Source organism: Epithele typhae (genome assembly GCF_022376455.1).
Source record: "Epithele typhae strain CBS 203.58 chromosome Unknown BXZ73scaffold_123, whole genome shotgun sequence".
Lineage (NCBI taxonomy): Eukaryota > Fungi > Basidiomycota > Agaricomycetes > Polyporales > Epitheliaceae > Epithele > Epithele typhae.
Window position 1 is genome coordinate 66,895 of NW_025954314.1, and position 11,597 is coordinate 78,491.

Here is an 11,597-nt window from a genome sequence, read left to right on the forward strand (position 1 = left end):
TCCTGCTTTCATCATCCACCGCCACTCAGATCTCCTTGCGCCCTGCCATCTCCGCCGCCCATCTCCCCTTCACCGCACAACATGTCCGTTCATGTCGGTGGATTCTGGTTCCCCTCTGAGGCCGTCCATCATCTGCTCACGAAAGCATACGGCATTCGCGACGTCACTCCCCAAGACGCCCCCTTCACCGCAACGCTTTACTTCGTCGACTACGACTACCTCAATTGCCCCAGCCTCATTGAACATCCCGTCCGCGACAAATCTGGAAAACTCGCCCAGGGATACGTGCTTGTGTGTCGTTTGGCGTTCGTCGACGACGGGCTTGAAGTACCGGATCTCTCCCTTGATCAAAGTGCGACAGCATGCGCCGACCACTGGTTCCCACCGTGGTTGCGCGACCTTGAAGTCTTCAAAGACGTTCGGTACCTTCAGTACGAGTATACCGAATACTTCAGTGCGTATCATGCTCAACCGGTGCCACTACCCATATTGACGTTGTTATAGCTATTCCGATCATCTATTCGAAAGAGCAGGAGTACGACTGGACACCGCAACGAAAGCGTCGTCCAGGAATGCCCGATTGGCTGCGGAAGCGTCACGAGTGGGGTCGCACTTTTGCCTATGTGGTAAGCCATTGACTTCATATGTGCCGCCTGTTTGCTAAGTATACTAGCCCCCCGGTGTGCCCGCCTTGTATGTCTACGACGATGACAACAGCACCAATACGTCTGACTCAGATCCAACCCAACCATCCGTAAGCAATCATAACCATCCTACGGCATTCGGCGGAACTGATGTTGTTCGCATCTCAGCGAGTAACTCCCTCACCTTGGTCGCGCGTCCAGCATCCGCGTCGCCGTGTCCCCGGTGCCTCATACTAGTCAAATCTGCGTTGTTGCTGGTGGTGCCTTTCATGTATCTTTATTGATAGTTATTCACCTCTTTCTTTGCGCTTCTGGATGGCCGGGATGTCGCGCGCTCTCCCAATCACCCGCACCGCCGCCGTCGCTCGTTCCAAGAGCCGTCTGTTGCCCGACTTGTGTGGCAGTCATCAAGTAGTGGTGGATCGTCTGCATCGTAGGAAGGAGCCCCTTCGCTTTGGGCAAACGTACGCCATCCCCGTCGTTGTGTCGCCCGCGCATCAGACTAGTGAAATCTAGGTCCTCGTCATTCTTCCCCTTTATTCATAGTTGTTAATCTATCTCTTTCTGCTTCTAGAAGGGCGGGATCTCCCAGCCACCCCCGCCGATGTGGCCCTTACGGACACCTTTCATGAGGCGAATTGGAACAGTCCGCAACGCCGCGCTTCTCATTCATTGCGTTCACCCTTGCTGCGCAGGCGGTGCAGTTGCACAAATGAGAGAGACCGCGATAGCGGTGTTTGGCGCGCTCGATCCCGCAATGTTCGTCAACGCGCGTCGGTCCCCGCCAGAAGGCCGCCGCGCCCATCTCCGACAGACGACTCATCAACACCCCCTTCCGCATCACGTTCCGGCCCCTGATCCTTTTACTGCGCCTCTTCATCTTCACGAAGAAGGTCGTCGCATACACCTGCGCGAACTGCGGCGCGCGCACCTGCGCACGCCGCAAACTGTGCGAGCACCCGGCGGACCGCACATGCCCCGCGGTGGACACCGAGAGGGTGCTCGCGATCGGGCGTGCGCGGGGCTGGAAGCGCTGCCCCGCGTGCGGCCACCTCATCGAGCTGATGGCGGGATGCTCCCGCGTCCGGTGCCCGTGCTGACAGAATTTCTGCTACCGGTGCGGGGCGCCGTGGGGGACGTGTCGCTGCCTGCCGTACTGGAATGTGGGGCAGCCCCGGTTCTAGCACGCCAGCTGTACACCGATCTGGGTTTACGGCTCATGGCCTACAACGAACTTGCAATTTCTTACTACACATGGTATTCACGTACGAGAATTTGTAGCGAATATTCGATTGATTAAATCAAAGTAGTAGCCGTATATACTGGCAAGTGCACGTCTTCATGCGCTCTACGAGGTGGCGGTACCGTGTACGCAGGGAAGCGCTGTCATTGCCGTGTGCGCCGATCGCGAGTACGGTGGAGGAGGAGGAGGAGGAGGATTAGTGACCTGGGTACTCGCGCACCTTGCACTAGCCCGCGCAGGTGTACGCGGGGTCCTATCGGCTCGTCTCGTCCGTGCTTTCGTCCCTTGGGCAAGAGTAGGTGGCAGAGGAAAGCCGGGCTGGTACTTCAATCTCCGTCGAAAATGAAACAGCCACACGTGACACGGCGAATCGAACATCGGCGCTAGGTGACTGTTCTGCTCTTGCTTTCGTCATACTCACAAGTGACTCTCCCTGTGCCCTGCCGTTTCCCCCGCCTCGTTTCCCCTTCGCCGCACAGCATGTCCGTTCACATCGGCGGATTCTGGTTTCCCTATGAGGCCTTCGATGATCTATTTATGAAAGCGTACGACATTCCTGACATCACCGCTCCCATTTACTTCGACGACTGCGACTATCTCGATTTCCCCACTCTCATTGGACATGACGTCCGGGACAAATCTGGCGAACTCGCATCGGGATGGGTCCTTGCGTGTCGCTTGGCGTTTGTTGACCCCGGGCTTGAGGTTCCGGACCTCTCCATCGATCAAAGCACGAGGGCCTGTGCCGACCACTGGTTCCCGCCGTGGCTACGCGGCCTCGAAGACTTCAAAAAGGTTCGGTATATACAGTACGAGCATAACGGATACATCCGTACGTATCGCAGTTCTGTGGACCACCGCATACTGATGTCGACACAGCTATTCCTTTCATTGAGTCGAAAGAGAGGGAGTGTGGCATGCCCCAGCAGAAGTGCTGCCCAGATATGCCGAAACGGCTGCAGAAGCGTCACGAGTGGGGTCGTACTTTCACCTACGTGGTAAGTCATTGAATCCATATGCGCCACCTGTTTGCTAAGTATAACAGCCTCCCAGTGTGCACGCTTTGTATGTCTATGACGACGACGACGACGACGACGACGACGACGACAGCGCCAATACCTCAGACTCGGACTTCGCTCAACCATCCGTAAGCACTCCCAACCATCCTATGTTTTGCGATGAAACTGATTTGTTCACATCACAGGGAGGAACCCCTTCACCTTGGGCAAGCGTCCAACATCCGCGTCGCGGTGTCGGCCGTACATCCAACTAGCCACATAATGCGTTTCCGTTTTCTGTCGCTCTCCATGTATCATTATCAATAGTTATTCACCCCTTTCTATGCGCCTATTGACCACCAGGATCTCTCGCGCTTTCACCCACCACCCATCCGATCTCGTTACTTGCACCTTGAAGAGCGGTCTGTTGGCCGGTACCGCACCGCTGACTCGGATGGCATCTAATGAACGCCTACTTAGCTGCACCACGCCACACCTCTCCGTTCCCATATTCGCCGTTGCCGTGCGGGCCGTGCAGCACAAGGAGCCTCACGATTTCCCGCACGTGTCCGCGTTGGACTTATATATAGCAGAGCGTCGAGAAAATTATCGTGGAGTTGATGGATGTACAAGAAGAAGCTCGCTCGGCCGCACTGCCGCTCACAATGCCGACGACGACATCTCGCATCTAGTTTGCCTCAATTTCCAGTATGCAACTGTGTCTTCCCCTTCCTCTGCCGGTTAACTAATGTCGTTCGCATCGCGGCAGGCCACTCTGCGGAACGCTTCGCGCTTATAATGATGCTTTTACAAGACATCCGAACCGTCCGTGGCTCTCGCAGTCGGTCAAGCCATATGGACATACATTTAGTTGCCTCCACTCGTATGCGTCACAAGTTCTACGCTGGGCTCGAGTAGCCCAGCCAATGGATGACGTAGTAGACCCAACGATAAGATAGCGATCGGAGATTGACTGTTGAGAACAAGCGCCCAATATCCGACTCTTTCGTCGTCCACCACCGTCAGCAACTCCGTCCCCCCGCCAGTCAACGACCATGACCTCCGAAGCTGCGCCAGAGAGCACGCTTCCGTACCCGCCCCTCCACACGGACAAGAAATTCGTCGTCCTCTCCGACTGGTTGGTCCGTCTCGCTGTCCATGTCCACGTCTGCTCCTCCGTTCTATGTGCCATCTCAATCTCCACCATCGGCTCATGTCAAGCATCGCGCACTGCCTCTCGCAGAAAGTTCCGGGCGTGCGGACGTATGCTGACTTGGGTGTTTCAGGGATGGCACGATCACCACTCGCGATTCGAACGACTGTGAGTACCTTTCCCACTCGTCATCGGATGCGGGCAGCGGGGCAGGTGCTGGAGAACGAGGATGCGGCTAGGCGAAGGAGACGTTCTTCATCTGGTGTGTGACGGAGAAGGTGCTGCACGAGGTCTCAGGAACGTGGTGACTCGTGCTCCGGCACGCGCGAGTCGCCTTGATCTCATTGCTCACGCCGCTTGCAATCCATGTGCTGCATTTAGTGTTGATGCCTTCGGGGCCGCTTACCATGCGCCGCAGACATGACCGATGAGCTCGGATATGGCCCCCAGAAGCGCAGACAGGGAAACCTTGATATCCTTGCGGGAAAGGTCACGTTCAGGTGCGTCTCGCGTCGTCCTCCGCAATTGTCGGGAGACTTAGCTTCCGTTGCGGTATGAAGGGATGCTTTCCGTGAAATGCTGGAGAGCATATCCGGGAACGGCCACAACTTCGAGTTCTGCAAGGAGGAGCTCAAGAAGAGTCAGTATCGTTTGTGTGCGAGTCGTCGACCAGATGTCCTTACCTTCGCCGCAGACATAACCCTAGACGGTGGATTCAAGGATTTCCACAAGTACTGCAAGGAACAAGACATCCCTGTGGTCATCATCTCCAGGTGTGTGTACTAAAGCATCCCGGGAACGAGGGTGTTGACGCCCGGTCAGTGGCATGGAGCCTTCCATCCGTGCGGTCCTCTCCAAGCTCATCGGCGATGACGCGAAGGAGATTGACATCGTTTCTAACAACGTCGACATCCACCCCGACGGCACCTGGTCTATCAAGTATCGGCACCCAACCAGGTGCGCTTCTCTCCCTTCCTGTCTCGCGTGCGCGACCGCGTGCTTATGCGCGTGGTTCACTCCTGCTCCAGCGGGTTCGGGCACGACAAGAGCCAGGCGATCCTGCCGTACCGTCGGCTGCCCAACCCACCGCTCATCTTTTTCTTCGGCGATGGCGTCTCTGGTAAGCAATTTGTCCTCTCATCTCCGTTTTTCCCCTCTGTCCCCGAGCTCGCCGTGGTCCCAAACCCTTCGCGTTGTCGCCGTCGTCTTCCGTTCCCGGCGGCGGACGAGGCCAGGGCGCTGCGCCCCCAATCTCCGCAGCGCGCTGCTCTTCGCCTCACCTTCCCCGTGATGAACGCCGGGACGCTGACACGCCTCGTTTCCCCTCGCGCGCCCCGACGCCGCCTCAGACATGTCGGCCGCGCGCCACGCCGACGTGCTGTTCGTGAAGTGCAAGGACGGCGGAGACAACGACCTAGCCGCGTACTGCCGCCGCGAGGGCATCCCCCATATCCTTTTCGCGGACTTTAGCCACGCGCGCGTGGTGGTCGCTGACATCGTCGAGGGGCGCACGACGGCGGCCGAGGCGCTCGCGAAGGGCAAGGCGTGAGCGCGGTGTGCGCGCGGCGAAAGATAGGGAGCCACGGCCGGGGCCGAGCGACTCGCGAGGGAGGCGCGGCTGGCGCGGGGGCTGGAAGCTGCGCGTCAGCCGCGATGGATAGGGAAGATTGCAACGTGTGTACGCATAGATGAAGAACACGCACATCTGTATCCCTGGATCCTGGAACGCGGGCGTGCTGGGGGCGAGACCGGCTGCCGCGGCACTAGGTTGGATGCGCACTGTGCCCTCAGGAGATGTGATATGATGCGCAGCGCACGAAGAGAGCAGGGTGGCGCCAAGATGCGGGCAGGGCGCGGGGGTTGCGGTCTGCGGCAGCTTGCTCGGGTCCTGGTCGTCGAAAACTCACCAGGCACGCAGAGCAGCGCTCGCTCCAAATAGCCCTCTTCCCCGTCTCCTGTACACACCCACGCCGAGGAGGGACCCCGTCGGGTGGTTGGTTGGCCGCGGCTCGGCGGATGGCTCCAATTTGTGTGTCACACAGCGAGCTTGCGAACCAACCGCGGCAGACACACTTCCGTCGCGCTTCCGTCGCGCACGTCGTTGGACGGTGGACTCAGACGCGAAACCTGCGGCTCGGGCGCGAACTTTGAGCTTGTGGCGCGCTCGGCGGCGGACGCTGGGCGCGGGTTGTGCGGGCGGCGATGTCAGGGCTCGAGCCTTGTGGATCCTTCGGCGCGTGCATATATACCGCAAGAGGGCTTGCTCGTGTCCGTCGGCGGCGGCGAGTCGCGACGGACCAGTCTGCAGCGCGATCGACTGCGGAAGTTCTCTTGGGCCAGAGCCACATCGAGATTCGAAAGAGGGCAAGCCTCGAGCGGGAGGCAAGCGGGAGACGCTTTATCTGGAAAGGTCGCGCGCCGCTGAGTCGCGGTCTCTGATGCAGATGGTCATGGGCCGTTGCTCGAGGTCGAGATGGATGTGATCCGTTGCGGAGCAGGAGGACGAGCGGCGCGAGGTTGTGTGCTTGGTTTGGGGAACGGTTTGTCGTGCTTTTCCCCCGGGAGACGTGGATGGAAGGTGTTGTAGTACATCTGCGCTTAGTACGTATAGCGCCCAATGTTCAAACGTTCATTAAGGAATTGCTTCTTACACTTCTCCTGTCAGGCTGTCACGCATGGTTGCCATCGCGCCTGGTGGCGGAGGGATCTCGCCCTCCTCATCATCATCCCGCTCATTTTCGTCTGGCAGTTCGCCGCACGGGCTCTTCGAGAGCAGCCGCCCGTTGTATTCGATGATGTGGAAGATGGACACAAGGCGAATGCCGCGAACGCACCGGGGCGTTCCCGGCCATCGCCGGTTCGAGTTCGCACACATTCAATACAGATGTGATGTCGTTGATGACGAAGTATAGAGTCCAGGGTGTCCTTCGGCAAACGAGTGAACTGGGTGGGGGATCACAGCCGGGATGCCAGATGGGGCCTGGGCTCATAACCGTGAATGCACATCGCGGGTGCAGTCTCTCGTAGCAGCCTAGGAACGCTCGAAGATCTGACAAACTGCATGATGGTAAGTATGTTCTTGCAAGTACTTGGGCTGGCCGCGGCTTGAGCTCGAGTGTCGATACGCCTGACCTGGTTGACAGCAGAACGGACTGTGGTCGAGGGATTTGTGCCCGATTCTGAAGGTTCGAGTCCGCGGGAACGGTGCCTGGGCGGCTCGGTCGTCATGCCGGCGTCGAACTGGAGGTGATGAGGATGCGACGCTTGCACGGAGAGCTTGTGTCCCGCGTCTCCCGAGGCAGCTCGAAGACAGCGAAGACCCGGCCCCGCCAATGGCGCGGTGCCACCCACGGCCTCGCGTCTTCCGGGCAACATCTGCGCGGTGTGAGAGGGGCGCCGCGCGCAGAACGAACCTGCTGTGGTCTGCGGCCTGCGCCCGGGCTCTTCGTTGTGATCTCAGACAAGAGCGAGTGACGACATGTGCTCGATCATGATGTGGAGATCGAGTTGCGTCTCTCGGCGCCTGTTCGCCGGCCGAAGGCGATCTATGCGCGCGCTCCTCTCCGCCCACGACGAGGACCGGGATATAAAGTTGGGGGAGCAGGTGCGCTCCTCCCAACCTTCCTCCCCCAGCCGCGTCCCCGTTTGTTCTCGTGCTCGGTCTCTCCCTCCCTCCCCCCTTCCTCCTCCCGGTCTCCTTCCCGCTCGCCCCCTCGGCGCCCCCTCCCTCCTTAGCACCGACTGCCTACCCACGCTCCTTCCGCCATGCTTTCAAAACTCTTCACCCTCGCGTCCCTCGCCCTCGCCGTTAACGCGGAGCACTGGATCTTCGGTGGCAGCCGCCCCATCGTCACCGAGCGACTTGACTCCATCGTCAACCCCGGTGGGGTACGTCTCTCTTACGCTCCCCATGCGCTTCACGCGTGCTTATATGCGCGTAGATCGGTACCCACGTCCACTCTGTCGTCGGCGCCAGCAAGTTCAGCCAGAACTACGACTACGACACCCTCCGGTCCTCCAAGTGCACCACCATCCCCGTCCAGCCCGACAAGTCCAACTACTGGGCGGTACGTCTTGTCCTTCTGTCTCCTGCCGTATTGTGATTGAGCTGTGTGTGCGCGCTACAGCCCCAGGCGTACTACAAGGACCAGCACACGGGTGTCTTGACTCCCTTTAGTGAGTCTCATCTCTTTTCTTTCTCGTTCGCGCGTATTGTCATGGCTGGAGGAGGACATCGCCACATCGGCCCGCGTGTCGGCCCGTTTCCATCCACCGCCCTGATCGAGGCTTCTCCGATCTCCTGGCGTACACTCCAGGAACATTATCATCGTTGACTCGCGCAACGGTCCCCGATCACGCCACAGCCACTGACTATCGTCTTCAGCGACCGGTTTCAACATTTACTACCTCAAGCGCAATGGCCCCAAGAACCAGCCCGTGAAGGCCTTCCCTGCCGGCCTTCGCGTAAGTCGTGCTCGTGATCTACTTCCGCGTGAAAGCTCACCCCCAATCTAGATGGTCGCGGGTAACCCGAGCCGCAAGGTTTACAACGCCTCCAACTTTGAGGACCAGGCCGTATCCTACGTCTGTCTCGGTACGTCCTCTCCGCCGTTCCCCCGTATATGCGCTCATCATCTACGCAGACTACTCCGGTGCCCACAACGGCGATCCCGACTGGGCCGAGCGCCCCGACTTCTTCGACCACACCTGCCCCAACGGTATGCGCGCCCAGGTCTTCTTCCCCTCGTGCTGGGACGGCAAGAACCTTGACTCGGCCGACCACAAGTCCCACATGTCGTACCCGATCCAGAACTTCAACGGCGGCGACTGCCCCGACTCGCACCCCGTTCAGCTCGTCTCCCTCTTCTACGAGATGTTCCTCAACGTCCAGGACTTCCCCTACTACGGCGCCGGTTCCTGGGTCTTCGCCATGGGCGACACCACCGGCCTCGGCCACCACGGCGACTTCCAGAACGGCTGGGACGTCAACCTCCTCCAGTCTGCGATCGACACCTGCACGAACGCGAACGGCAACGTCATGGATTGCCCCGTCCTCGCCGCCGTCTTCGACCAGGCCGCTGCGGACGCGTGCGTCATCGAGAGCGAGGTCTTGAGCGAGAACGTCGGCCTCGACCCCGCCCACCCGATCACGGTCCTCCCCGGCTGCAACCCGATCTGGGATGGCACTGGCAACAAGCCGGCGTGCCAGCAGAACGATGCGATCCCGTCCTTCGTGTCCGCGCAGGAGCCGCTCCCGTCCGGATGGCAGGCGCTCGGGTGCATCGCCGAGGGCACCAACGGTCGCGCCCTCGCGAGCGCGTCGACCAAGTCGGACAACATGACCCAGGCGACGTGCGCGTCCTACTGCGCGGCGAAGGGCTTCAAGTTCGCTGGTGTCGAGTTCTCGGATGAGTGCTACTGCGGTAACTCGGTCGCGAACGGCGCGTCCACAAACCTCATCAACGGCGACCTTTGCTCCACCAAGTGCGCCGGGAATGGTTCGTGCTCTCCGTTTCCTTCGGCGTGATTTTAGACGCTGATCGTCTCCGATTGTCCTCGCGCGTATAGCCAATGAGATGTGTGGTGGCGCGGCGCGTCTGACTTTGCTCACCAACTCGGGTGTGTCGGCTTCGCCCGCAGCCTCGTCTGCGGCATCGTCTGTGTCGTCTACCAGTGCAGTGAAGACCAGCACTGCTAACACCTCTTCAGTCGCCAGCACGTCTGCCGCCTCCGCGACCACCGTCGCGACGAGCTCTAGCGCGGTCACCTCGTCCAAGGCCACTTCCTCCACCAAGGTCGCTTCCTCCACCAAAGCCGCCACCTCCGCCGTCGTGACTTCCTCGGCTGCCGCCTCCTCGACCACCAGCAACGTCGCCATCTCCCTCCCCACTGGCGGCGCCTCCAACTCGACCGCCGCGATCTCGGGCTGGACCGCCGCTGGCTGCCGTCAGGACGACGTGAACCGCCTCCGGACGCTCAACGTCGACGCCTTCGCCTCCAACACGATGACCCTCGCCGCCTGCGTCGCCCACTGCGACTCCAAGGGCCACACGATCGCCGGGCTCGAGTACGCGCGCGAGTGCTACTGCGGCGCGGCCTTCGTCAACGGCGGCGGCGCGCTCATCGCGGACGCCAAGTGCAACATGCCGTGCTCCGGCGACGCCACCGCGCTCTGCGGCGGCCCCGACGCGCTCACCGTGTTCGTCAAGGACGGCAGCGCGGCCGCGATCTCGGGCTCCAGCTCGGGCTCCGCGACGAAGACCGGCGCGGTGCTCGCCGCGCCGACCGGCTCGAGCTCGACGTGCGACTCGCACGCGCCGGCCAAGAGGAACCACAAGCGCAAGGCGTTCGGGCGCATGCACGAGAACTCGGACCTGTTCTGAGCGTGTGTCCCTCCGCGTTAACGAACGGGTCGCCGTGGACGGCGGCTCGCTCCTCTCGTCTCGTTTCACTTTAACGGTGCCCTGCGGCGTCGGCGCGGGGAGCGAGCCTCCCACGCGCGTTTGGTCTCTGCCTCTCCCCTCTTCTTATCGAGTACATAACGCCCCTCACGTGCATCCCTCGTCTCACTCTCACGTCTCCAGGTCTCTAAGTCTTCAGGTCTCGGGTATACCGGCGCCCGCGGCGCCCTCTCCTCTCCTCTCTCGCGCTTCCACTTGCCTCGGGGCGGCGCGCCGCGCGCCGTGCGCTCGACTCCACGCGCGTCCGCCTGTACTGTACTGCGTTTAGTACCTAGCCGAGCGTCGCGTACTTCTCTGCCTCTCTGCTCTCGGTGACACGTTGCGAATGTGCATATCGTGGATGGGGCGCTACGCGTCCTTTTGATTGGTACATTTCGTGTGCAACGCGTGTGACGATCCATGATGACGAGGACGGAACTGGGCCCTCCGGGTCGTTCTCACTTGTGGATCTCCAGGTTCGGACGCCGGATGCAGGCTGCATGCGTATGACATCCGTACGGCGAGTCTGAGCGTGGCGCGAGCGTGCGCCGTTCCGTCACGGTGCACGTTCGCCAGAGCGCTGCAGGGAGAGCGGGACGGCGGCGGGGAAACGGCGCACGCAGCGAGCGACTTGTGCTTGTGTGCGGTTTGCCCACTTTGCTGTGCCGGACGGGTGACGCGACGAAGAAGGGACCGGCGCGCGCGCTGGACTATGGACCGCTCCTAGTGACGGGGCGATCTGGGCGGGAGGTCCGACGCGGACACGTGCGGGAAATCGTGGAACGCATTTTGCAGCACGACCCCGCGCGGCAACGGCGAATATGAGCACGAGGGAGCACGGCGTGTACATTGCGGCTCATTTCGCGCACCCCACTTGGAGATGGTGTGCGGACGCCGATGGAGTTGTGCGGCGCGAGGCGTTGATCAAGTGCGATCCGAGTCAGCGGCACCGGTGAACAGTGGGGCGTTGGTGCAGGCAACGATGTCGGCGGGGGTGGCGGCGGAAGCGCGAGAGATCCCGGCGGTCCGTAAGCGCATAGAAAGGAGTGAATGATTATCAATAAGGATACATGAAGGGTGACAAAGAGCAGAGACGCAATCTCTGGCTAGTTGGATGTG

General features: G+C 60.6%; 4 protein-coding genes across 4 annotated transcripts; all 4 read left to right on the forward strand.

Annotated features, from left to right (window-relative positions):
- Positions 1-81: 81 nt before the first annotated feature.
- Positions 82-1,744, forward strand: BXZ73DRAFT_82582 (uncharacterized protein; the record flags this gene model as incomplete). The annotated part of the gene is made up of 5 exons (XM_048023740.1): positions 82-454; positions 505-626; positions 674-754; positions 1,219-1,403; positions 1,459-1,744. The coding sequence occupies 5 exons, from the start codon at positions 82-84 to the stop codon at positions 1,742-1,744; spliced, it is 1,047 nt and encodes a 348-aa protein (XP_047871611.1).
- A 623-nt stretch (positions 1,745-2,367) lies between these two features.
- On the forward strand, positions 2,368-3,160 carry BXZ73DRAFT_107765 (uncharacterized protein; the record flags this gene model as incomplete). The annotated part of the gene is made up of 4 exons (XM_048016999.1): positions 2,368-2,719; positions 2,767-2,885; positions 2,933-3,034; positions 3,092-3,160. The coding sequence occupies 4 exons, from the start codon at positions 2,368-2,370 to the stop codon at positions 3,158-3,160; spliced, it is 642 nt and encodes a 213-aa protein (XP_047871612.1).
- Positions 3,161-3,940: 780 nt separating this feature from the next.
- Positions 3,941-5,587, forward strand: BXZ73DRAFT_56721 (HAD-like domain-containing protein; the record flags this gene model as incomplete). The annotated part of the gene is made up of 8 exons (XM_048021502.1): positions 3,941-4,023; positions 4,172-4,206; positions 4,457-4,538; positions 4,599-4,678; positions 4,733-4,811; positions 4,861-4,995; positions 5,067-5,158; positions 5,388-5,587. 8 exons carry the CDS (start codon positions 3,941-3,943, stop codon positions 5,585-5,587), a joined length of 786 nt encoding a protein of 261 aa, XP_047871613.1.
- Positions 5,588-7,803: 2,216 nt separating this feature from the next.
- On the forward strand, positions 7,804-10,421 carry BXZ73DRAFT_56725 (WSC-domain-containing protein; the record flags this gene model as incomplete). Its single annotated transcript, XM_048021503.1, has 8 exons — positions 7,804-7,926; positions 7,980-8,105; positions 8,166-8,214; positions 8,423-8,502; positions 8,554-8,632; positions 8,682-9,536; positions 9,607-10,237; positions 10,334-10,421. The coding sequence occupies 8 exons, from the start codon at positions 7,804-7,806 to the stop codon at positions 10,419-10,421; spliced, it is 2,031 nt and encodes a 676-aa protein (XP_047871614.1).
- Positions 10,422-11,597: the final 1,176 nt, after the last annotated feature.